This window comes from Taudactylus pleione, unplaced genomic scaffold (assembly GCF_031769625.1).
Source record: "Taudactylus pleione unplaced genomic scaffold, aTauple2 ptg000168l, whole genome shotgun sequence".
Taxonomy (NCBI): domain Eukaryota; kingdom Metazoa; phylum Chordata; class Amphibia; order Anura; family Myobatrachidae; genus Taudactylus; species Taudactylus pleione.
The window spans coordinates 648,323-676,056 of record NW_028284570.1 but is presented as its reverse complement, the minus strand read 5'-3'; the positions used below and the strand labels follow the sequence as shown (position 1 = coordinate 676,056).

General features: G+C 46.6%; 2 protein-coding genes across 2 annotated transcripts in view; both read right to left on the bottom strand.

Moving 5' to 3' along the window:
• The window catches only part of LOC148521394 (uncharacterized), a 39,609-nt gene extending 24,993 nt beyond the window's left edge, over window positions 1-14,616 (bottom strand). Inside the window, exons 1-2 of the mRNA XM_088475213.1 lie at window positions 14,361-14,616; window positions 4,840-7,383 (exon numbers count right to left, since the gene is read on the bottom strand). Of these exons, the coding sequence (XP_088331339.1) occupies window positions 4,840-7,383; window positions 14,361-14,403 (2,587 nt within the window). The 5' untranslated portion in view covers window positions 14,404-14,616. The remainder of the gene's footprint in view (window positions 1-4,839; window positions 7,384-14,360) is intronic.
• A 2,763-nt stretch (window positions 14,617-17,379) lies between these two features.
• LOC148521393 (uncharacterized) overlaps window positions 17,380-27,734 on the bottom strand; it is a 45,853-nt gene continuing 35,498 nt past the window's right edge. The window contains exon 7 of the mRNA XM_088475225.1: window positions 17,380-18,660. Within this exon, the coding sequence (XP_088331351.1) occupies window positions 18,553-18,660 (108 nt within the window). The 3' untranslated portion in view covers window positions 17,380-18,552. The remainder of the gene's footprint in view (window positions 18,661-27,734) is intronic.

The following is a 27,734-nucleotide window of genomic DNA, read 5'->3' as shown; positions in this document are numbered from 1 at the left end:
TTCTCGACTCGCAACTATCGGCGCACCATTGCGCACACCATGTGAACACTCTGTGTAACGCTTGCGCCCTAGGGGAACTTTTTGCGCATGCGCAGCCGGAAAATATTGTAGAAGTACATAAACATCGGCTTTGCATGTGGATCGCGTGCGGCTCTGACTCGGGCCATTATTGTGTCACCTGTGCGCAGATTCCCCTTTGCAGAGTTATAAATGTTTTAGAATTATTACATTAGTGAACGGGATCCTCATTCTCCTGTAGCTATTTATATGGCACCATCAGCATCTCAGAGAGGACGTTGTGCAGCCTAAATACTGTAACACTGCTGGTGCGTAACATTGCTGGTGCATAACACTGCTGGTGAGTAACATTGCTGGTGCGTAACATTGCTGGTACATAACACTGCTGGTGCGTAACACTGCTGGTGCGTCACACTGCTGGTGCGTAACATTGCTGGTGCGTAACACTGCTCTTGCGTAACACTGCTGGTGCGTAACACTGCTCGTGCGTAACACTGCTGGTGCGTAACACTGCTGGTGCATAACACTGCTGGTGCGTAACACTGCTCGTGCTTAACACTGCTGGTGCGTAACACTGCTGGTGCGCAACACTGCTGGTACGTAACACTGCTGGTGCATAACACTGCTGGTAACACGGCTGGTGCGTAACACTGCTGGTGCGAAACACTGCTGGTACATAACACTGCTGGTACGTAACACTGCTGGTGCATAACACTGCTGGTGCGTAACACTGCTGGTGCATAACACTGCTGGTACATAACACTGCTGGTACATGCGTAACACTGCTGGTACGTAACACTGCTGGTACATAACACTGCTGGTACATAACACTGCTGGTACATAACACTGCTGGTGCGTAACACTGCTGGTACATAACACTGCTGGTATGTAACACTGCTGGTGCATAACACTGCTGGTGCGTAACACTGCTGGTGCGTAACACTGCTGGTACATAACACTGCTGGTGCGTAACACTGCTGGTGCGTAACACTGCTGGTACATAACACTGCTGGTACATGCGTAACACTGCTGGTACGTAACACTGCTGGTACATAACACTGCTGGTACATAACACTGCTGGTACGTAACACTGCTGGTGCGTAACACTGCTGGTGCGTAACACTGCTGGTGCGTAACACTGCTGGTACGTAACACTGCTGGTGCATAACACTGCCGGTGCGTAACACTGCCGGTGAGTAACACTGCCGGTGCCTAACACTGCCGGTGCGTAACACTGCTGGTACGTAACACTGCTGGGAACATTGCTAGTGCGTAATACTGCTGGTGTATAATACTGCTGGTGCGTAACACTGCTGATACGTAACATTGCTGGTGCATAACACTGCTGGTGCGTAATACTGCTGGTGTGTAACACTGCTTGTAACACTGCTGGTGCGTAACACTGCTGGTGCATAACACTGCTGGTGCATAACACTGCTGGTAACACTGCTGTTGCGTAACACTGCTGGTGCGTAACACTGCTGGTAACACTGCTGGTGCGTAACACTGCTGGTGCGTAACACTGCTGGTGCGTAACACTGCTGGTGCCTAACACTGCTGGTGCATAATACTGCTGGTGCGTAACACTGCCTGTGCATAATACTGCTGGTGCGTAACACTGCTGGTGCGTAACACTGCTGGTAACATTGCTAGTGCGTAATACTGCTGGTGCATAACACTGCTGGTGCATAACACTGCTGGTGCGTAATACTGCTGGTGCGTAATACTGCTGGTGCGTAACACTGCTGGTAACATTGCTAGTGCGTAATACTGCTGGTGTATAATACTGCTGGTGCATAATACTGCTTGTGCGTAACACTGCTGGTGCGTAACACTGCTGTTGCGTAACACTGCTGTTGCGTAACACTGCTGGTAACACTGTTGGTGCGTAACACTGCTGGTAACACTGCTAGTGTGTAATACTGCTGGTGCATAATACTGCTTGTGCGTAACACTGCTGGTGCGTAACACTGCTGGTAACACTGCTGGTGCGTAACACTGCTGGTGCGTAACATTGCTGGTGCATAACACTGCTGGTGCGTAATACTGCTGGTGCGTAACACTGCTGGTGCGTAACATTGCTGGTGCATAACACTGCTGGTGCGTAATACTGCTGGTGTGTAACACTGCTGGTAACACTGCTGGTGCGTAACACTGCTGGTAACACTGCTGGTGCATAATACTGCTGGTGCGTAACACTGCTGGTGCATAACACTGCTGGTGCGTAACACTGCTGGTGCGTAACACTGCTGGTAACACTGCTGGTGCCTAACACTGCTGGTGTGTAACACTGCTGGTGCATAACACTGCTAGTGCGTAACACTGCTGGTGTGTAATACTGCTGGTGCATAATACTGCTGGTGCATAACAATGCTGGTGCGTAACACTGCTGGTGGATAACACTGCTGATGCGTAATACTGCTGGTGCGTAACACTGCTGGTAACACTGCTGGTGCATTACACTGCTGGTGCGTAACACTGCTGGTGCATAACACTGCTGGTGCGTAATACTGCTGGTGCGTAATACTGCTGGTGCGTAACACTGCTGGTAACATTGCTAGTGCGTAATACTGCTGGTGCATAACACTGCTAGTGCATAACACTGCGGGTGCGTAATACTGCTGGTGTATAATACTGCTGGTGCATAATACTGCTTGTGCGTAACACTGCTGGTGCGTAACACTGCTGGTGCGTAACACTGCTGGTAACACTGCTGGTGCGTAACACTGCTGGTAACACTGCTGGTGCGTAACACTGCTGGTAATACTGCTGGTGCGTAACACTGCTGGTAACACTGCTAGTGCATAATACTGCTGGTGCATAATACTGCTGGTGCGTAACACTGCTGGTGCGTAACACTGCTGGTAACACTGCTGGTGCGTAATACTGCTGGTGTGTAACACAGCTGGTAACACTGCTGGCGCATAAAACCGCTGGTGTGCTGTTCGGCAGATGAGAGATGTACTGTATGTTGTATTGTAGGTGGATTACAAGTCGGTTCAACAATATTCACAAGAGTGCACCAGGAAAAGACTCTTTTTTTGTTCTTCTGCTTCTTCGCAAACCGTATTATCGTGGTATTCACAAAAATTACCTGGTAGCACCACCAACCTAGAGTCTTACAAATATTGTAATAGCTAAGACCATGACGTTGGTTTCTGTATTATTACTTTAATTATCTCTTTACGTTACTATTCTGTATATCCAATGTTATTAGTGCGGACTCCATCAACTTTTGCTCTATAGTGACTGCCGACAGTATGAGAGCTCCAGCACTCTCCATCATGGGCGACAAGGGTTATATTCTATCGAAGTGGTTAATAATTCATTTTGTTTAGCCGAGGAAGCTTAGTAATTACATATATGTATAGAATTTGGGTTCTCTAGATATATTGATTTATGACAATATGTTCCATTCATTTGTAATAAAAAAAAAGACAATGTGAATTAGTAATTAAAGCACATGAAGGCATCTACCGCTGTTCCCACTGTTATCGCCATGTCAGGGATTGGTCCCGCTTACTACACTATGTAGACCAACGTGATTGGACACCGCCGCAGAAGTGAAATGCATATCATGCATACTGTACCACTGCACACGAGTTCCAAATGGCCACTAAGGTGGCGGTTTCAGCAAGAACACTTGGTAGGGAGGCCCATGCACTTGTAGTTCTGCGGACACAACAAATGTTTTTATCAGGACGACGCTGGGCTGGTATACAGAAAATTCGGTAACCCGGATGGACTGACCAGCTCAGAGTCCAGATCGTAACCTCACTGAGAACCTCTGGGACGAATCGGGGCGACGGGTACATTCTAGGCCGACCCGTCCTTCCTCAGTGTCACAGTTGGTCACTGTACTGAAGGCAGATTGGCAGAACATACCACCTGCTGCTGTCCTGGGACTTGTGGACAGTTTGCCAAGAAGGGCGGCTGCAGTAATCACTCCACGTGGTGACCCACAAAGTACTGACATCACTAACATCTCATTAATCTATTTGCTGTCAGTGTCCAATCACTTTTGTCTATATAGTGTACATTGTGGCTAGGGATAACTGTGCGCTAACCCCCTATTTCATCATAACATCCACCTACATGATGCCACAGAATATAGCCCATGGCCACATTAAGGTGTCAATCTGTCCCTGGCAGCTTTATGACTCATCTAACTGTCTAATGTGCTGCACCTCTAATATACAGCCAGGCAAAGCATTCCCTCTCCTACTGCTGCTCTCTCCCACCTCCCCCTGTGTGACGGAAGGCTTGAGTGGGTACGAAGCGCCAACAACCTTAGCCTACCCTCTTGCCTGACACTGGGGGTGATTGAGCATGCACTGTTGATTGCAGATTCCAGATGGACGGGAATGCACCGGACCCACACTGTGCATGTGCAGTACGGGTCTACGATCTTACACGCAGTCCGGCAGCAGGATGTCAGTGCTGCTGCTGTTTCTGGCTGGGGAGGGGGCATTGATGGCTTCCGTTTCCCAAAACAGTGGCGTGTGTCACCGTCGTTGGGGTGGAGATGCCAGGATCTCCGCTGGCTGATGGAGATTTCCTGGACTCTTATGCTCATCTGCAGCGGCCGGCTTGCGTGACCCCATGGTCACTCAGCCGGCCGATGGGATCAGTAATGCGTCCAGGAGGCGTGACGCCTCCTGCTGCATTACCGTATAGCAGCTGTTGCAGCTGCTACAGTGTTAGCAGCTGCGATAGCAGATACTTCCGCAGCTGAATCAGGCCCACAGACACAATGTGCACAAACAATACTTCATTTATACTGAAAAAACATGGGGTAGGTTAAATTACTACTGTACTTACCTGCTGTATTCCTTCCTGGAACGGTGGAGTAATGTCTGGTACTGGTGCCACCAGTACTAATAGGTTTTGAAGTACTGAATGTTCTGCTTGTTACTGGAGCTGAGCTGGTCCATGTAGATGATGTTGGCTTAGTAGCTGCTGATAATGTAGAAAGTGTTGTAGTCTCATTTGTTATTATCAGAGTAGCTAGATTCATGGTCCCAGTTATTACAGAAGTAGATGATGTCTGATTTATTGTAGTAGATGATGATGTTGGCTTAGCTGTTGTAGCAGAAAATGTATTATCAGTTGTCCTTGTATTAGTAGATGGAGCTGTGTTATTAGTAGCAGATAAAGTTATTGTTCCAGTTGTTGGAATAGAAGTTGACACTGTGTTCTCGAAAGTTTTTGGTGGACTTGATTGAGTTATGATCCTATCTGTTGTAGTGATAGATGATGTTGGTGTCTCAACTCTTATTGTAGTAGGTAATAATATGTACTCAGTTGTTCCTGGTGTAGTAGATGGAGCTGTGTTATTAGGAGCAGATACAGTTATTGTTCCAGTTGTTGGAATAGAAGATGACACTGTGGTCTCGGAAGTTTTTAGTGGACTAGATTGAGTTATGATCCTATCTGTTGTAGTAATAGATGATGTTGATGTCTCAACTCTTGTTGTAGTAGGTAATAATATATACTCAGTTGTTCCTGGTGTAGTAGACGGAGCTGTGTTAATAATAGCAGATAAAGTTATTGTTCCAGTTGTTGGAATAGAAGATGGCACTGTGGTCTCTTTAGTTTTTGGTGGACTAGATTGAGTTATGATCCCATTTGTTGTAGTAATAGATGATGTTGCTGACTCAGCTGTTTCTGTAACATTAAATAATTCATTATCAGTTGTTGTTGTTTTAGTAGATGGATAGTAGATAGTTGTGATATTAGTAGCAGAAAGTATTGTCCCAATTGTTGTAATATTAAATGATGTATCGATCTCAGCTGTTATTAGAGTAATAGATATTTCTGTTGGGGACTCGGCAGTAGGTGATGTAGTCTCAGAGGTCCATAATGCAGAAGGTGATAGGCTGTCAGTTGTATGATCATTTGTTATAAATGCTTGTGTCTTTGGTATAGCTGCTGTTGTAGACTCTGCAGTTTCCAACATCGTAGGCTCAGCTTTTGATGTTGTTGTATCAGTTTTTCCCAATGTTGCTGGATCAGTTGCTGCAAACACATTTGCTGATGTTATAAATTCTATTATTGACGTTGAAGACTCTGCTTTTATTAATGTTGGAGAGTCCGCTAATGATGTTGAGTAAATTATTGATGTTGTAGGCTGGGTTGTTGCTGAATTAGCCTCAGTTATTGGCATGCCCGATGATGTTGTAGGCTGGGTTGTTGCTGAAGTAGCCTCAGTTATTGGCATGCCCGATGATGTTGTAGGCTGGGTTGTTGCTGAAGTAGCCTCAGTTATTGGCATGCCTGATAATGTTGTAGGCTGGGTTGTTGCTGAAGTAGCCTCAGTTATTGGCATGCCCGATGATGTTGTAGGCTGGTTTGTTGCTGAAGTAGCCTCAGTTATTGGCATGTCCGTTCTAGGCTGGGTTATTGCCGAAGTAGCCTCAGTTATTAGCATATCCATTCTAGGCTGGGTTATTGCTGAAGTAGCCTCAGTTATTAGCATGTCCGTTCTAGGCTCGGTTGCTACTGAAGTATCCTCAGGTATAAGCATGGCCACTGATGTTGTAGACTGGTTTGTTGCTGAAGTATTCTCGGGTATAAGCATGGCCACTGATGTTGTAGACTGGACTGTTGATGAAGTATCCTCAGGTATAAGCATGGCCACTGATGTTGTAGACTGGACTGTTGATGAAGTATCCTCAGGTGTAAGCATGGCCACTGATGTTTTAGACTGGACTGTTGATGAAGTATCCTCAGGTGTAAGCATGGCCACTGATGTTGTAGACTGGACTGTTGATGAAGTATCCTCAGGTGTAAGCATGGCCACTGATGTTGTAGACTGGACTGTTGATGAAGTATCCTCAGGTATAAGCATGGCCACTGATGTTGTAGACTGGACTGTTGCTGAAGTATCCTCAGGTGTAAGCATGGCCACTGATGTTGTAGACTGGACTGTTGATGAAGTATCCTCAGGTATAAGCATGGCCACTGATGTTGTAGACTGGACTGTTGATGAAGTATCCTCAGGTGTAAGCATGGCCACTGATGTTGTAGACTGGACTGTTGATGAAGTATCCTCAGGTATAAGCATGGCCACTGATGTTGTAGACTGGACTGTTGATGAAGTATCCTCAGGTATAAGCGTGACCGTTGATGTTGTAGACTGGATTGTTGCTGAAGTATCCTCCGGTATAAGCGTGACCGTTGATGTTGTAGACTGGATTGTTGCTGAAGTATCCTCAGGTATAATCATGGCCGTTGCTGTTGCCGGCTCAGATATTGATGCAGTTGGCTCAGTTGCAGCATCAGTTATTATTGTTGTAGATTCAGTTGGTGTTATGGACTCAGTCATTTGTAGCCCTGTGGATTGGGCAAATATGTACGTACATGCTGAAAAGAAACACAAAATAATTAACCTAGGTTATATGTACATTTCCCATTATAGCATAAACAAGATTAGTTGGAGTTGTAGCCTTAGTTGCTGATGTCACGCACTTTGTTTTTTTCATATCGTCTACTCACTGTTTGTGAATGTTGTCGGTTCTGATCTAATTGTCAAACAAAATGGGGCTTAATCAGGTGTATAATCTGCACCTCGCTCACACAAATATTGATTAACAACTCCCTGCAGACTCTGGGACTAACAAACAATTTGATTATTTGATATCCTGGCTTGTATTTGGATTACTGATATCAAGCATCCCCAAATAAAAATAATAATATTAAACTTGGAAGTAAAAATTCAATCACTGATGTTGCGCAATCCTGCTACACTGAGTCCAATGGCATCAGCTCATAAACCTGTTAATTAATCCTTTCATCTTATAACATTGCAATTTACCTGCCAAGCACCATACTGTACTTCCCTTCTCACCTATCCTCCCAGGCTTCTAACACTCAGCAGAGCCGTAACTAGACTTTTTGGTGCCCAGTGCCAGAGAGAGCATCGGCGCCACCCCCCCCCCATTTTTTAAATAGAGACATAATATAATGCATCTGAGAGAGTGCCATGGCCACATGGGGAAGGGCCAGGGAAGAGATAGGAGAGGCCAGGAGATGCTGGGGATAAATAGGGACATAATATAGTGCACCTGAGAGAGGACCATGGCCTCATGGGGAAGGGACAGGGAAGAGATAGGGGAGGCCAGGAGATGCTGGGGATAAATAGGGACATAATATAGTGCACCTGAGAGAGGGCCATGGCCTCATGGGGAAGGGCCAGGGAAGAGATAGGGGAGGCCAGGAGATGCTGGGGATAAAAGAAGAGGAACATACAGGTGAGAATGATAATAAACAGGAAATTTGCCAGGCCCAAACAGCGCCCCCTGCCCTGCGGTGCCCTGTGCCATGGCACTGGTCACACCACCCTATGTCACGATCTGGTGAAAGTGATCCTCTGTGGAGGACGGTGAGCCGGGGGGTTCAGGTGACTATCGGAGTGACTGAGGCTAGGTCTCCTATTTGCGGCCGAACCCTGGTTTGGCTAGACCTGCCCAGAGGCGTGGAGTCTAACTCACTTGGTGGTTTTCTCCAGTGACCCCTCCAATTGGGATTTGGTTTTCCGCTGCACCAAGTGAGCAGGTCGCGGCCCTCTGGACAGGTACCTGGGAATGGCAGAAGACCGGAAACTATATTAAGTTATTGCTAGAACACTGGAGATACACTGGAACACAATTAGAAATCCTGATCACCGGCTTGCATGAGATTGCTGAGAAAGTACTGAGAATCACTAAGAAATCCAGGAGCTGACTGGCTCAGCAGCTCAGGGAGATGTGGACACAGGCAGGTACTGGAGTTTGCTAAATATGCAGGAAAGCACAAACATATATTGGGGATTGCACATACAAGAGTAGAGTGGACTCAAGGAATATATTGGTAATGCTAGAAATGTGGTACTGGACAAAGGCCAAAAACTGGGAGAGCTAGAAATGCTGGTACTGGGCAAAATACTGGGAATAATTATATATGCAGGTGCAGATTGCACAGACAAGACATATAGAGAAGATAGGCATACACTGGGAAAGTGCTAACTGCAAGTGCAGATTTGCACTGACAAGACACAGAGCAGATTGACACAGACATGTGCTGGGAGGACCAGCTGTGAGCTAATTAATACCAGCAGGTAATCTGACACTTCAGTGATACAGGGTAATAGCCACAGGAAAGCTGCAATAGAATTAGCAGCACATATACAAAGACACACAGGGAAGGGACATGAAACACTGAAGTACTTGTGAGAAAGCTAAAGTCTCAGAGTAAGGTTTAGCATGGAAGCTAATACAGGAAACTGGGAAACTGTGAGCAGGCTGAAGCAACAGTGGGAGTAACACAGGCACTTGGAATAATGAAGTTGAACAGCATCTTCCTGGAGTTCTGGAGGCGGATTTATACCCAGGGGTAGCAGATTACTGGAGCACAGCATCAGCTGACTGAAATCATGCTACCATAGGTTAGGAGTACTGTCACATGAGAGGAACTGTCATGGCGGCGCCCATGATGGGAACTCCGATCCCCAGCACACACAGCCGACCATGGAAGCTCGCAAAAAGCACCTAAGGCAGAATACTCAGCCCACATCCATCACTGCACCAGACGTCTGACCGCAAGGAAGTCAGGGGAAGCCGGCAAGGAGGTGAGAGAGGCTGATCCTAGACTGAACCCTGACACCCTAGTTACGGCCCTGACACTCAGTGCCTTAGACCGGAGGTGGCCAAGTTCGGTCCTCAAGGAAACCTAATGGCCTATGTTTCCCAGATAACCTGTAGATGTATTAAAATGCGTCAGTAAATAACTGAATGCACCACCTTACAATTATCAGTTAATAATGAATACACCTGTGCACCAGCTAGGAGATCTGGAAAACATGAGCTGTTAGGGGTCCTTGAGGACCAAATTTGTCCACCCCTGCCTTAGACCTTCAACTCCCTTATTTGCCCACCAAATCAACTCCTTTCCTCCGACATTGTGCATAAATTTCCCACCTGCTACAAAGACATATCAAACACAAAATCAAAGAGATATTTCCTCATGTCAGGATGTCAGGTATTTTACACAGCACCCACCGTGTCCTATAATCCTCTATCCACCCATAGATAGATAGATAGATAGATAGATAGATAGATAGATAGAACAGATTCCTCTATGGCGTGCTATGGTGCAGCTGCTGCTCCCTGTGTGCAGAGCATTAATACAGGGACTGCGCGTACCTCATAGTCTGCTCTGGGATGTGAATATGTGTAAGAGCTTCTGCTTTTGGACTCACCACTTTAGGGGACCTTGTTATATCAGTGCAAGGACCTCCAATTCGGGTAGTGCAATGAGAGTAACCCGATATTTAAGTAAGATAGTGGTCAGAGATAGAAAAGACTAAATGAGCAAAAAGTCTGTGCACCTTTTCCCAGTAATGCCAGCTGCTGCTTCTCCATATGCTATTAAGCCTTGGTGGGGAGTGAGCGGTGCAGAACTAGTGGTGACAGGAGAATGTAGTCCAGTAACGTGGAGTGTGTGTATCCTAAGGTGGTGGGGGGAATCTGACATCTACAGACATTGCGGGGTCCATACCCACCTCAACTACCTGGAAAACACAGAGGACCTCATTCAGAGGTGTCGCACGGAGCGATTTGTCGTAGCGAGCGATGTTTTTTTCAACTGCGCATGCGTGTACATGGCAGTGCGCGTGCGCAAGCCTGTCTTTCCGGCCACAATCCTCTTGCTTGTTAGTCACTACGAGATCGTAGCTGTGATTGACATTTTGTGGCGTTTGTGGGTGGTTACAGGGGAAGGTGCTTGTGAACGGGGGTGTGGTGGTGCGTACGCAGGTGTGGTTGACCTTAAAAAGGGCGTTTTAAGGGCGTGCATATATTACTGAGCGAGTCATCACACACGTCATCTCGTTGCAATAACGACGCTACTGCTCGCAGAGCTAAGGGTAGCCCAGGGTCTACCTTAAGCATTGCGAGTGCTGGCGATGGTTACTGCCTCAACCAATGTTTGTAGGCAATTAACACTGTAACAGGTGTTAATCATGCTGACGTAGGTTGCCGCCTGCGACCGACTCTGAATTAGGCCGTAGAGATAGGAGGTGTGCTTTCATTTTTGTGGGTGTTTCCGCGCTTACGATGTGCGTTGCGACTGAGCGCTCGTTTTGCATATTGCCGATCACTTTGGGTGCGACCTATCGCTCCCGAGCGACCGCCTCTGAATGAGGTCCAGAGTCCACCGAGAAAGAGAAAGGAAGTGTCCCTGCTTCAATATAGGGATTACTGCAGATCGCAAGTGCCTGGATGGAGTCTCCATATACTGGTGTCCTTCAGCTTTGTGTGCTGTGTTGGATCAATAAAAGTAAATTTTTAATACAATATTTGAGTGCCCCCCAAAAAAGACCGTTTATTTTTCTCTCAATTTATACTCTAAACCTTAACTCTCAGGGGAGCACCACCACACTTATGACTCTTATGGATATGATAGCATACCATTTTATCCTTTAGGGATAGTGGGTAGTAAATGACTCATATGTAATACCATGATGTGATTTCCTTTTTTCCTTACCAGTGCTCAGGTTCTCCCGTTTCCCTTCCCTCATTATTAGAACCTGGTTATTACCTGATATAAAGCTGTTCCAGCAATTCTGCACTGCCACCTGCAAGCAGCAGACACTGACCGCCTGGTGAGCTGTATAGGACCTCGCTCCACTCCTGCTCAGCTCTATTACCATGGTACATGTAACAGTGAGTACGGATGTACTCTATTAATAACCAACACCACTGGTTAAGTTGTCACAACCCTGGCTAGTTTTTACCTTTGCTTTGAGACTTACCTCTGCCAGTTGCTTCATGGATCTGTGTTTGTAATTCACCAGGGAGATCTGCTCTGAATCATGCTGGTTGTAATATTTCTGTGTGTGCAGACTGCTCTCCTCCCCACAGTGATTAGCCACCTGGACTCTCCTCTGTCTGTGAGCATTGTTAGTCTTAATTGGAATCGCAGGTGTAGTTCTGATGATTACTCCCTCTGCATGTTGTGCCTTCCACCACTCAGAATACTACTGCCACACCACCTGTCCATATCCTCCAATTGCTGCCAGACCCAGAGTATATATATCCTCCCCTGATAACATTCTGAGCCTGAACATCTCAAGAAGTTCCGTGGTGTACAGCTTATGCTATAGCTGTACCTGTGAGTACAAGTGTATCCCAGGCTCCTGCTGGTTCCTAGACCAGTTCTATCTGAAAACCTGCTGTGTCCAGCAATCCTGCTACCGCCATCTCCATTCGGCTTCCCAAGCCGCAACCAGTAGCTTCCAAGCTACCATCTATCATCTACGGCTCCCAAGCCACAAATAGTAGCTTCCACGCTACCACCAACCACCTACGGCTCCCTAGCCATGGCAAATAGCTTCCTCGCTACAACCAACCATCTACGGCTCCCTAGCCGCACCAAGTAGCTCCCGTGCTACTATAGCTCACCTCACGGCTCCCTAGCCACTCCAAGTAGCTTCCGAGCTACCATCAGTCTCCTTACGGCTACCCAGCCACACCTAGTAGCTTCCGTGCTACCACCATTCACCTCACGGCTCACTAGCTGCACCAAGTAGCTCCCGAGCTACCACCACTCACCTTACAACTCCCTAGCCACTCCACATAGCTCCCGTGCTACCATCAGTCTCTACACGGCTTCCCAGCCGCACCAAGTAGCTTCCGTGCTACCATCCATCTGCATGCCCATCTACTGGTACCCCGTCCAGCTCAGTAAGCCTTCCTGCAAGTTCCTTCTGGTCCCACTCCAACTTTTCAAGTTTCCAGTTCCAGTCATTCATCATCAAAGACAGTTCTCACTGCTATCCAATTCTTATGTTAAAAGAGCTATTCATGTTACCCATGGTTCCAGTCAAGTCGGTCTCCGCTGAATCCGGTTCATCACCAGAGTCAGGTAAATTACAAACACCAATTGTGACATAAGTACAGTAACTGGGCTGTTCATAGTTTGAGTCATCCGCTGGTGTGTGCCTACATAACTCTGCAGTACCAACACCTACGCACACACCATTTCCATCACAAAGTACTGGAGTGACTTGTATACAACCACCTGTCTCCCCTTCTAGCCTCTCTTTTCTCTCTGGACTCTGCAGTTGGCCTTATGCACCCAATTTCCGCTGAGACTGTGTCAGAAAAAAGATCAGTGATCTACAGTATTTACAGCAAAGTCTATAGAACATTTCTGCCTACTCATCCCCCTGGGTCTCTCTGCGATACAGAACATACATCGCAAATGACAGGTGCATACATGTGATAACTCTTTCAGGGCGTCTGCCAAGGGATTCTATAGAATGGACAGTCATATGGACTTCTCAGCAGATATTCCATTGGCGTAACCACTGCAGGAGGAAGAGCTACTCTCCCACAGCGCCCTCTAGTGGCAAAACATGTAATTTACATTCTCTTCTTACATTAGTGACAGCTAAATAAATATATGTAAAGCATAAAGTTAAATGAACCTCTCAGAAATCACACATACTGTCCGAGTACATGCAACTGGTACACCTGTAAGTCTGGCAATAAAGCTAGGTTAATTGTGTAATGTTTTGCCTTTTTCCACCTAAATATAATGCACATTAATTAGAGATGTAATTACTCATCTATGGTACTAATGCAAATGATTACATAGAACAGCAACAGACCCCCCCCCCCTTCCCTGAAATGTCTGCCTCTACCTCTGCAATAATCTTTATAGTCATATAGTAAAAGATGCTACATAAAATGATTATATTATGTTATGATAAAAATTATGCGGAGAACCATATGGCCGCCTGAGGCGTACGCTTCTGGCGATATAATCTCCGAGCTGAAATTTTGCTTCATCATTCCACAATATTAGCGTAAATGCCGCTTCTATATTGGATAAATGGGGACATATGTATCAAAGCTTGTTGTCAGATAAAATTGTGAAATATATATCACCAACCAATCAGCTCCAAACTATCATTTCCTAAACACAGCCTGCAAAATGTAAGTTAGAAGCTGATTGGTTGGTGATATATATCTCACAATTTTATCTCTCATCAAGCTTTGATACATATGCCCCTTAGGGGTCTATTTATCAAGCAGTGAAAAGTGTGGAGAAGTGGACCAGTGGAGAAGTTGCCCATAGCAACCAATCAGGTCTTACCTATTATTTTATAGACTGTACTTGATAAATGCTACTTCAAAGCTGATTGGTTGCTCTGGGCAACTTCTCCACTGATCCACTTCTCCACACTTTTCACAGCTTGATAAATAGACCCCTTAGGAGAGTTCATTCTTCAGCCACGTTAGGCCAATTTTCCAGTTGTGAATATTTCACTCATCTCAACAGGTGATGTCAGAACTTACCATAGGTGACCAGAATGAAGCCCAGCGTCGCCCCACGGATCATGTTCCGTCTCCTACACTCTTCCTGCGTGTCACATATGTCGGAGGACTGCACCACAGCGCAGTCAGTGTGATCAGTAGCAGTATCTCGGACTAGTCTGAGGCGGGCGATCCCATGCCATAAAGTGGAAAAGCGGCATTCTGTCAGAGTTAATATTTAATCAGTGTAGTGTGGGCCACAGCTCTCCCCGTCCTCAGGAGATCCAGGGAGCGTAAAAGGAAGGGCTGCCCTGCGTACTCAGGTGTCTTTATTACAATTTACAGAGGTGCGAATGGCACATAAACAATGTAATCACACTTGCACACAGGTTCAGCTGATAACACTTCCCCAAGCTGGAGCCTTTCAGTCCTCACTGGATCTTCCTGCTCCTGTTTGCTATAATCACTTATGCTGCAATAACGAAACGTAATAAGATCTTGGGAAATGTATTGTCCTGCGCTTTTGTTGAAGGTTTTCAGTGGTCGCCAACGTTATTCACTTGAATTCCTCAATATTAGTGGCTTGGATGGTGAATGCTGAGACCTCTAGTGACGTGTGGCAGCGTAAAGCGTAGGTCAGGGGCGTTTCTAGAGAGGAGGGGGCCCGTGTGCAGTCTCCGACACGGGCCCCCTCCTCTCCACCCGGCGTCCGGCAGTGCACTGAGCTGTACGCGGCCAGCACCGGAGTTATAGACTCTGGGCCTGATTCAGAGCCGCTCGTAAGCGGCCGCTCGCTCCGAGCGATGTTCGCACATCTGCGCATGCGTATAGGTTGTAATATGCATGCGCGAACCAGTTAGTGCGGCCGGAATTCGTGTGCTTGCAAAATAGCGAGTGCCTGCTAATTTGAGTGACAGTGTGAGGCGTTTGTGGGTGGTAACAGGGGAAGGTGCTTGAAAACGGGGAGTGGAGATCAGAACGCAGGCGTGCCAAACGGTCAAAACGGGCATTTTAAGGGTGTGCATAATTAACAAAGCAGCGTCATCGACCACGTCACTTGGTTGTCTTTTAGCCTGAACTGCTCGTATGATTGCGGTAGGAAAATGCTACCACAAGAATAGCGAGCCGTTCGATGTACTCGATTAATCTAATAAATAGCGGAGATGACGTATGATGCGAGCGGCCAGGGGGCGTTTTTTTCAAAATAGCGAGCGCATGTTTTGTTCGCTCGTTCAGACATAGAGGCGTCAACAGACCGCAAAGAGCGAGCGCTTAATTTAAATATCCGGCCCCTTTTTCAGAACGACCGTCCGCAAATAGCGTCCGGCTCTGAATCAGGTCCTCTGGGCACTAGAGTGTGCCCAAAGTCTATAGTGTATGCACAGGTCACCGGGAAAATGGCTACGGCGGCCATTTTCCCTGTACTGCGCATGCGCAGACAACAGGAAAATGGCCGCAGCGGCCATTTTCCAGTCATTTTACAGCGCTGGACCCCCGCACCTACGTCAGACTCCGGAGAGGAAAGTAATATTATGGGCATACTTGCCTACCCTCCCGATTTGGTCGGGAGCCTCCCGAAAATCGGGTGTCGCTCCCGACCACCCGGATGGCAAGGCAAGTCTCCCGGAACCAGCTGCAGCCATCCCACACCCCCCGTTGCCGGCCACTTAATATGCTGCCCGGGGGATCAGATGACGCGATTCGCGTTAAATCGCGTCATCGAAGCCCCGCCCCCCGCAGTACAGTGCCTGTATTACGGGCTCTGAACAGCGGGGGGCGGGGCCACGATGACGTGTTGAGCCACCACGCCCCCCCCGCTCCGCCCACCTGCTGTGAGAGGAGTGTCGTCCAGGCTGTCCCCTCCCGGAAGGGACAGCCTAAAGGTAGGCAAGTCTGATTATGGGTGCAGGGTGTGCGGTGTGGGGCCCCCTTGGACCCAGGGGCCCATGTTCCCCGCACACCCTGCACCCATTATAGATACGCCCCTGTCGCATGTGGTTTAGTAGCCACCCCGCTGGCATTTCCATTCTCATACTTTGCATAAAGACATGTCTGCGCAGGCTACAGGAGCCGCGCCACGGGCCAGGAGAGGCGGCCATGAGATTTGTTATACGTGTCACCATCACCGACCATCAGCACATTCAGGGGAGGATCCTGGGATGGGATGGATGAGATCTCTGTGTACGGTTTTATATGGATTGATGTTTGTCAATCAGTCATTTAGTCTACATAAGTAAGTATATACCTCCCTCCACGTAATGAATTAGGGGCCTGATTCAGTAAGGATCTCTATTGCGATCGCGGCTCCGTAATCGCACGCTGGTCTGCTGTGAAAATATGCTAATGACTGCCAGCATAGATACGCCCTTTGCCTTCCACTGCCGCTATCGCACATACGTAATGCTTTGCAATCCTTCACAAACATCAGTAACATCGAGGACCATCGGCCCCTCACGCCAAATTACAGCAGCCCTGACCTTACTCAGCGATTTCCTCTGCGCACGCAGTAAGTACTCAGGCTGCGTATGTCATCACACTTAATAATTTATGCATGCCCCTGTAATGGTGTTCAAACGCACTGGCACGCCTGCGTTTCGCTGACCACTCCTTCCATCACCACCCCCAAAAGCTCACTTCCTTCAGTCACTCGCGACACGATTGCAGTGGAACCTTGGCGCACGCGCATTGCAATATATTTATATATATATGCAGTAGGCAACAATCGCCTGTCTGTGTGCGTAATCGCAATAGCGATCCTTACTGAATCAGGCCCTGGTTGCCATGTAACAACGAAATTACTCAATTTACACAAAATAAAAGAAAAATTCTGTTTGCACGACAGAATACATTTACTGGTAGCACAAATTATCTTTTGAACCACAACGTTTGATTTTGTGTTTGTATCAGAAAATTAATTTTTTTTGTTACTAAACTGAAGTTTTGACTTTTCCTCTATTATGCCGCCCTATATTTTATACTTAATGCAACACTGCTCCCAGTATGGGCGGATTATTGGGAGATTTCCTCCAAGATGTCATGGCTCCCACCTCTCATTACTGACATCAACATTTAGATAATTCATACTTGAGGAAATATTGGTTCAGAAACCATGTATAAGCCTTAAACAGACGTCTCCTGAGATGCAGGTGAAATACTGTATAAATGAATACTGTTGGATGAGGGTCCGAACCAATAATGCATTTAAACATTCACATTTATTAAATAAATGAAGTGACAAATGAATACAACAATGTCTTGAGACCTAACTAAATATAAAGGAGGCGCATTTGCGTAATAAAGTCCGGATTCTTTCTTGCTTTGTTGGGTAACACAGTACATTTATAAAATACGATCGTGGATAAAGGGAGCGGACATTTTGTCCCAAGTCTGATTTCTGTTGTGTTTCTTGTTACCCTCCATGAAACAATGAAAAATAATTAATTATAAAATGAATTGACGGTAACGCTGTCGGGGGAGGAAGACCGTCCATTAGAACATCTCATTCTGCACATAGTCTAAAATGAAGAAATAATAAGTAAAGGAAACTCCTTGTATAAAGGTCCTCTCTCTTCCAAATCCTCTTCCATAGGAAAACCAATTTGGATAATTTTTCATTGATTTGAGCAGCCAAGTGGCACTGTTGCTTTTGCTCTCTACATAAAATGTCATTAGGCAGAGGGTAAACGTATTTACAAAAGTCTCCATCTAACATTACTCCTGGAAGAGACGTACGCAGGTCATCACTGGCTACCCACCATGGTGTGACGGTTTTTACCACAAGCCCAAAATAGCTGATGAAGTTATCGTGTATCGATATTCGTACTAGTGACATCACCGACCAGCGTCTAGTACAACGGCGATTTCAATAAATATTTTCTTGTCGATAATCCAAGCACTTGGATATTACTGTAAATGTTCTGTATCAATCTCAGAATTTTTAGCTAAAGTCCGAGAGGTTTTAACATTTTGTGGATATTTTGTGGTAAAATAAACTATGGAATTATTTAATAGAATGTCAATTTAACATGATGATCTGGGTCCAGTAATCTACTTGCATTTTATAGTTGTGAAAGAACATATCCAATAGTGACTTCAGTCTGGGAAGCGTCTAGCATTCTATAGATAGGTGACCATAGAATTATTCCCATGAACGTTGGCGGCAATCAGATCCCAGGGATTGTTGGATGTACTATTGATGTATAACACTGACCAGAAATCACCTGAAGATTCCACACTACGGTCTGATCCCAAGAACTGACATACAATATACTGACGTCCTGCTTTTTCCATATGTCAGTGTGAAATTTCCACTGTGAAACTCCGCGTAGAGCATTGAACATGTCTGTAGGGATGAAAGAACACATTATACAGGTGCCGTGAACACAAATATCACCGACAAAGGTTTGTACTATGAAGATTGGAGACTTTGGGCCTGATTCAGAGTTGGGAATAGACAGAGATCTCTCTCTCAACTGATCATCTTGGTGACACCATGCTGCACTGCAGGGGGGGCAGATTTAAAATTTGCAGAGAGATTTAGATTTGGGAGGAGTGTTTCCAAACTGACATCTAAATTGTAGAGTAATAATAAAGCTGTGCAGTATTTGTGGGCTACATGCAAAAGCAGCCAGTATTTACCCCACATGTAAAAAAATGTATGTATTTAGGGAGGCAATCGGGAAGCCGACTGCCTATATACCGGCAGCCGGCTTCCCGACAGTCTTATCCCGGCAAGGGTGAAATGCTGGGCGTCTAGATGTAGACGCCCACATTTCCCCGACGCCGGGAGACCGGCGCCCGGCATCACGATCGTAGTGATGCCGGGCGCTGAGAGCGGACAGCCGCGGGGGGGGGAGGGTTAGGTTTAGGGCTCCCGGGGGGGACTTAGGGTTAGGCACCCACCCGGGAGGGTTAGGGTTAGGCTAGGGGGAGGGAGGGTTAGGGTTAGGCACCCCCGGGGGGGCTTAGGGTTAGGCACCCCCCCCGGGGGGACTTAGGTTTAGGCAGCGGAGAAGGGGGTGGTTAGGGTTAGGCACTTAGAGGGGGGATTAGGGTTAGGCACTTGGGGGGGAAGTTAGGGTTAGGCACCCCTAAGGAGGGTTAGGGTTAGGGGGGTTAGGTTAGTGGATACTTAACTATCCACGATCGGGATTTCCAGCGCTGTCGGGCTTCCGCTGCGTCGCACTCTGCTCCTGTCGGCCATGCGGCCGGCGGTATTTCATACTAATTCCTGTATTTACACCCCTTGCATTGCAATATGGTTTGTTCAGGTTCACAGTTGAGAGAGAGATATCTCACTCTATTCCCAACTCTGAATCAGGCCCTTTGTGTCTACAACTAGGAACGCCCGCTGGTCAATGCTTCTGTATGACCTGTATGTATACAATATAGAAAAGGTTGTTTACTAATCACATAATATGTTAACAAGCAGCTCACTCACAGTTGCACTAAGGTTCCTAAGCGAGCACCCCGGGCTTAACTGTGTGCACTCTCACATTCCTGTTTTATTGTTGTTATTGTTTAACTTTATAGATCGCCATAAGTCGCAGCCCCGTACAGTGGGCAAAACTATAAGACAGTACAGGGTAAAACAGTGCAGTACAATACAGTGAACAAGTAACAAATAGCACTACAAATCTCAGCACAGCCAATGATAAAAGGGGTGCAATGAAAATATTCTGCGCAAGCTGGGACCTGTAGCTATTAGCGTGGGCGCAGATAGCGGGTCAAGGTCATCTAAAGAGATGACAACAACGGAGGGAGCCCAAGGTGTAGAATGTAGCTGGTGTGCAAGGGAAGTGGGTAATGAGAACAGGAGGGAGGAGGGTCCTGCTTATGGAGCTTACAGTCTATAGGGAGGGGGGAGACAAACGGAAGACAGAAGGAGTGATCCAGTGCAAGGGGAGCTAAGCGAAGCAGGAGTGAGAGAATTGGAGAGTGCAAGAGGGTGAGGTTGACTTCTTGTTCCGTCCACCAGATAACTCATGGTTATCTGGTGGACGGATATGTTTTAAATAACAGGTGGCAATGTAGGATGGGGGATAGTCTGATGGAATTAGGGAGATTGTTCCAATAGTGGGGGCAGCACAGGAGACGTCTTGGATTCTGGAGTGAGATGTGGTAACCAGGGGGGAGGAAAGGAGATGGTCATTGGCCAACTGGAGATAGGGAGAGTGTGCAAAGATTTGTGAAACCTCCCCATGCAATTGCTCAGTGTGACCATTTGTGGGATTGTTGGCCCACAGGAAAATTATCAAGTTGCGCATATGTCTGTATTTTTTCACATGATAACTTTGGCTCATTTACACCGAGAGAGACACCAGGGGTGCTAAGAATTGAGTTTGGTCAAGAAGACAATCTCTGGTGAGTTTATGCATGTTTTTCATCTCGCACATTTACTAAAGACAAACTCTGGTGAGTTTGGGAGAGATTTCTCTCTTCTCACTCATAAAACTCGGGTGAGATAGCAAACTCGAATCAAATCACCATTGGGCAAACTAAGAAAAAAGTAAGAATCGAGATTACAATTTTATAATCTCTGTTGAGATTGGAGCAACTCGCAGAGTTTCAAACACTCCACCTCCTGAGCTGCGAGTTTTGCAGAAACATACACAGATCAGTGCGATTTGTGTATGTTTCTGCATGTGTACTTAATTTAAAGTATTTTTAATTTAAAAAAATTACTTGGGTCCCCCCCCCCCCAAAAGACATAACCAGCCCCGGACTGGTCAGCCAGTCCTGGTTCCTAAAATTACTGGGAAAACGTGTAGGGTTCCACTGTAATTTAGGAACCAGCACCTGCTGCAGTGCCAGTCTTGGTTTTAAATATAGGGGAGGAAAAATTGCGTAGGGGTCCCCCTGTAAAACCAGCACCGGTTCCAAACCAACCGAGGTGTAATGCCACAGCCAGGAGACCTTATCACTGGGTCTTCATGGCCAAAGGTTGTTGAGGTTTCAGGAGAGGATCCCCCTCTCCTGAAACCCCAGGCTTGGGCTGAAGCCCGGGGCTCTTCCCCGCACCACTGGGCTGTGGGTACGGCGGTAATAATGTGTTAAATGGTTGTAAACTTTTGTAATTTACAGTGGAACTACAGGTGCCAGCATGCCTGCCCTGTACCTCCAGTGTAATTTAAATAGTTAAGAAAGACAGAACACACACATTGTATATAGTAGAGCTTTATTACATACCTACCTCACTCACGCATACTTACCTAATGCCAGCTGGTCTATCCCCTTGTCCCATGTAGAATCCAATGTGTGTACTTGGAATAAAGATCTGATACTCCCCTCCATCCTTACACTGGTCTCCGTAGCATCCCGGGGTATTGGCAACATAACAAAGCAAGTGTCCCGAACCCATACGGACAAGTATTGGTATATATTGTCACACATACCAATACTTCACAAATGACAGCTGATGGGCCGCTTCAGGAAATCCCATGGCCCGCCATTCAATCAGAGGCTGCTTTACATGTAGCAGCCACCCACTGTCTGAGACCCACCTGTACAAGGCAATGAGCGGCCGCTATATGTGAAGCGGCCTCTGATTGGCTGGCAGCCCATGGGATTTTCCAAGGAGGCCAATCAGCTTGCATTCGCGAAGTATTGGTTATGTGTGACAACACCAGGGACGGAATAAGGCTTGTGGGGGCCCCGGGACAACTAAATTATGGGGGCCCCCTCCAAGTCACACGGTGTCTGTGCTACTAATCTCTCTCCCCCCCCGCAAGTCACACGGTGTCTGTGCTACTAATCTCTCCCCCCCCCCCCGCAAGTCACACGGTGTCTGTGCTACTAATCTCTCCCCCCCCCCGCAAGTCACATGGTGTCTGTGCTACTAATCTCTCTCCCCCCCCCCGCAAGTCACACGGTGTCTGTGCTACTAATCTCTCCCCCCCCCCAAGTCACACGGCGTCTGTGTTTACTAATCTCTCCCCGCCCCCGCCAAGCAACATGGCGCCCCCTCCTCCCTCTCAGCCTGTTACTACGTCCGGTCCCGCACCCCCCAGCCCCATAAAGAGCCTCTCTTACCTTAAGTGTCACTCCCAGCCGGCAGACGGGGCAGAGCTGCTCCTGGGTTCCCTCCTCAGCGTCACGGACATGTGTCACATGACGCTGATAAGGGTAATCGGGAGCCGCTCAGAGTCTGTGCTGCATACAGCAGCACATACAAAAGAACAACCATGACTTCTAAGCCCAGCCCCCATTCGGGAACAGGTTCCGCTGGACACCTGTTCTCGGCAGGGTCACATCAACCCTGTGTGGGGGCCCAGGGACGACCACCCCTGTCGCCCCCCCCGTTAATCCGGCCCTGGACAACACATACCAATACTCGTCCATATGGGTTTGGTTTCTCGGTTTGTTATGTTGCCAAGACCCCTGGATGCTAAGGAGAGCAGTGCGAGGATGGAGGTGAGTATCAGATCTTTTTTTCAGGTACACCTGTGGATTCTACATGGGACAAGGGGATAGACCAGCTGGCACAGGTAGGTATGTGTGAGTGAGGTAGGTGTGTAATAAAGTCTTACTTTAGACAGTGTGAGTGTTCTGTCTTTTTTTAACTATTTATTTTACAGAGGGGGTATGGGTGCTGGCCTCCTTCTGGCACTTGTAGTTCCACAAGTGCCAAAGGGCAGGCATGCTGGAACCTGTAGTTCCACTGTAAAATATAATAGTTTGAGACAAAAAGAACCACTAGGTGTAGATGTAGGGGATAGGCATGTAAAGCAGGTGCAGGGAAACAGATAGAGGAAGCCCCTTTTCAGGCGGCAAGGAGAGGAAATAAGAAAAAGAGGAAAGGTGAAGATGTGCAAGCTGTGCTAAGCAACAAATTTGATGTCTTTTCCTCTGATGAGAAGGAAGTAATGAGGAGTGGGGGTGAATTGATTTTGGTAACAGGGAAGGATAAGAAGAAAGCAAGGAAAGTGACAAAGAAAGTTAAGAAAATTGGAGGAGGGGAGGAAAGGAATAAAAGGAGGAGAAAGAGATCAGATCAGGAGGAAGGTGATGGGGAGGGTTTAGAGTGTGACCCTGCTGGAACTCAGCTGGAAGAGGAAAATATGTGCAGTTTAGAGAGTGTGGTGGAGGAAGTGACGGTGATAGAGGAGACCCAGGGTACGGAGGAGGATAGGGTGGCTCAAGGAGTGTCCCAAGGCTCCTGTGTAGGGCCGAGTCAGGTACAGGTACCTGGTACTGAGCATCAGGTTATCAAGTTTGTACCCAAACCTCCTGATCCTGGGCCTTCTCGTACGGGGGCGAAGGTCCCTGTAGATTTTCAGAGAGGGAAGGAGGCAGGGGTAGTGACAGTTGTCGCTATGGAAGAGAAGGCTGGCCCGAGTAGGGTTAGCTTGTAGTTTTGTGGTGGATTTGGTGCTGGGAATTGTGCAAGGTAAAAGTAAGCAAGGTCATGTATTTTATAATCTATACATCATGGATCCCCAATCCATATGATGTGCCACTGTTAATGTGGCTTCCGTAATTTCCAAGCATGCTTGTTTAATGGCCTTTGAGTTTTTCAGCACGGTTGAGGTTGACTTATTATTTTTGCAGAAAACCAGGATTAGTAAGTTGGATCTCCTCCACAAAGCAAAGAGCGAGTGGAGGAGGGGTTCTTCTTATTGGTCTCTTGCGGCTGAGCTGTACGGTGGGGTGGCAGTGCTTTTTATTGACATGGTAACTGTGTACAAGGTTATAGAGTTGCAAGCTGGTAGATGTATGATTTTGGATATCAACATGAAGAGACATGACCTAAGGTTAATTCATATTTATGGTCCTTAGTCACAGTGGGATAGGAAATGTCTCTTCATGGAGATAAAACCTTTTCTTTTTACGGCCCAGCAAGTTATCTTTGGTGGTGATTTTAATACCATAATTAGGCCAAAAGATAGGGGAGGTTCAAAGAAAACTCTGGGCCATGACTCCAATTTTTTAGTTAGCATGATTAGACAGGCTGGTATGGTAGATGTGCATATTCAGCATTTCCCAGACCTCACTGGTTTCACCTTTTTTAGTGGTAGTCATAGATCTAGAATAGATAGGTTTTTTGTAAGGAATCTTCAAAGATCTCATCCTTAGGGTGAGGTTAGTGGAGTTCTCCGATCATGCTTTTCTCTCAGTAACTTTGAATACCTCAGAAACCCCTCAGAAAGGGCGGGGCCTGTGGTGATTGAACTCAGAGCTTCTGGAAGAAGAGAGAGTTTGACAACCCTTTAGGGTCTTTTTTCAATCCCAGGAGACACTTTTGGAGGCAGGTTGGAGTAGATCTGAGTGGTGGGAGGTGATTAAAAAGAGAATCTGGAAGTTTTTCCATGGGTCTATAGCTAAGAAACACTTGTTAAGACGTAACATCTACCACAGCCTGAGAAAGAAATTGGATCTCTTGATCTCTGATGAGGGAGATAGTGGGGAGATCTCCCTTGTGAAAGCTCAGATGAAGGAGTTTCAGTACAACCGACTGGCATCCTTGGTTCTGAAGAGGGATTATGGAACATACCACTCACCAGATCCCTACCAGAGCTGTAGGAGGTCAGTTGATGCCAAAGAGATCAGGGGACTGAAGGATGGACAGGGTGTTCTTCATATTGATAAGAAATGCATCCTGGAAGTGATTGAGTCCTATTATTCAGATCTTTTATCTGAACATTCACTCATCAGGAAGAGGATGGAGGAATTTCTGAGGAGGACACCAGGTTTGGGTTCTCAGGTTGTTTCTTTTGAATCTTCAGAGAGTGACATAATGGCAGAGGAAGTTACGATAGCGATAGAGGGGTTAAACCCCCAAAAATCTCCAGGACTGGATGGTTTAATATCTGAATTCTATAAGACCTTTTCAGAACTCTTAATTCCTCACCTTGTGGAAGTTTTTAATGAGAGCCTGGATGAGGGAGTCCTCCCTCCTTCCATGAGGTTATCTACCCTTATACTACTGTCTAAAGGAAAGGATCCGTCCCGTATTGAGAACTGGCGCCCCATAGCCCTTCTTAATACGGACAGGAAGATTTTGGCAAAGGTACTGTTCAATAGGCTATCGGAATTTTCTGAGCTATTGCTTTCCCCCTCTCAGCACTGTACGGTTAAGGGCCATAGCACCTTTAGTGCTGTCCTAGGTGTCCGGGAGGTCATTGAGCGGTGCAGGGCTCAGAAGTGTGGAAAGTATTTACTGGCATTGGATCAATCTAAGGCTTTTGATCAGGTAAACCATGAGTACCTTTGGGCCCTACTGAAAAAGTATGGTCTTCCAGAGCGGGTGGTGAATTGGCTGCAGGCTATTTATCGTCAGGCCGAGAGCTTCCCACTTGTAAATGGTTGGGTGGGTCCCACTTTTGGGGTAGGCTCTGGTGTTCGTCAGGGATGCCCCCTGAGCCCCCTCCTATATGTTTTTGCGATTAACCACTTCGTCAGACGGGTAGAGAGAGGAACTGTGGGTGGCGTGCAGCTGAGCCCGGAGTTTCCGCTAAAGGTCTACGCAGATGATGTCATGGTGGTTCTCTCCTCACGGACAGAGGCCCGTGATGTGGAACATCTTATCTGTGAATACTCTGAAGCCTCATGCTCCAGGGTAAACCGTGAAAAGTGTGAAGTTTTCTGGATGGGGGAGGAGGGTGATGAATTTTGCCTTCCGGACAGCTTCCCTTGGGCGGGTCAGCAGATTAAAATTCTAGGCATAAAATTTGACCATGGTGACTATGCTTACCTAAATTGGGATAAGAAGCTGGAAGATGCTGCCAAGAAGGTAGAGAGCTGGAAGAGATGGAAGTTATCTCTGAGGGAAAGGGTTGGCTTGTGTAAGACTTACTTGATTCCGATTTTTTTGTATGTCAGTTATGTGTGTTATTTGCCTCAATCTATGTCATCCAGATTGAAGTCCTTGTTTTTCCTTCTTTTGTGGGGAAACAAGGTCAATATTGTCAGGAGAAACATCACCTACAGATCGAGGAAAGAAGGGGGTTTAAATATGGTAAACCCCATTGTCTTTTTTGTAATAGCTTTTTTAAAATTTAATCTTGGAAGTTTGATTTTAGATGCTCCCCCTCGGTGGGTAGAGAGATTTAGATTCTGGATGTTCCCCTTCCTCAGGTTGTGGCTAGAGGGTGGCCAGGTGAAAAGCTTTCGGATTCGGTGTGGTTACCTCCTGATCTACATCATCCAGAGTTTGAAGGTGATGAGGCATTTTGGCATGGTGGTGGGTGAAGTCAAAAACTTCTCTAGAAGGGAGTTGGAGAGAAGAATTTTGCAGACTCACTTCCATGACCAGCTGTCACTGAGGGACTGTCCGAGCGATGTCACTTCGGCTGGGTTAGCTCTGTTAAATTCACAGAGGATACTGCAGAAGTTTAGAGACATTGCTTGGCTCTCTTTTCATGGTAGACTTTATGTTGGGGAGAATCTCATTTGTAAGAGTGCCAATGATCATGGTTGCCTATGGCAGGAGTGTCCAGGGGTGGTGGAGATGATGGACCACTTTCTGCTTGAGTGTCCCTTTAATGTAAAGGTTTATGAGGAGGTGTCAAAAGCCATTGGTATTCCGTGCCTTTCGGGGCTTAGTTACCCTGAGTGGGTTTATGGGGTAGTCAGAAGATATGGTGGATTTAATTTACTCATGATTTATTTAGTTAGTTTAGCAGTTAGATTTCACATGTCGAGCGCACGGTGTCAGGTGTCCATAAGGAACAAGGTCCTCCCCTATAGGAATGTGGTGGGTTTGATTCTTCAAGAGGTGAGAAGGATGATGGATCTGGATAGGCAGGGGTTGGATGCTGTCAGCTGGTCTCGTCGGTGGGGCCAGTTGAAACCCCCTTGAGTGGGTGGCAGACAGTCTCTGTCAATTCCAGCTTTGGGTTTTCTTTTCTCTTTTTTCACTCCCTTGTAGATGTCTTTTTTTTTTATATTTTGTTTTCTTTTATGGAAAGGTTTGCATACATCTGCCTGTAGGTGTTGGTGGTGATGGGTAATATAGTTTAGGGTTTGATGTATGATTTTCCTTATACTTGAGGTGGTTTCTAAATCCTTGCTTAGTTTTCCCTTGCAGATGGTGGATTGTATATAGGTAGAAGGTAGATAAGTGTTTGTATTAGGTTAGGAAAAGTATAATATGAAGAAATATTATGTATTTTTTTTTTCTTTTTTATTAAGTTTTTGATTTTATGTAATTATTTATTTACATTTTATGTATTTATTATTATTATACTTGTTGCAAGTTTTAATAAAACGAAGCATGACCTATACTACTCACAATGGTACACCCTCACACCTACTCTACTCCCACCTATACTACTCACACAGGTACACCCTCACACCTCCCGTACTCCCACCTATACTACTCTCACTGGTACACCCTCACACCTACCCTACTCCCACCTGTACTACTCACACTGGTACACCCTAATACCTACCCTACTCCCACCTATACTACTCACA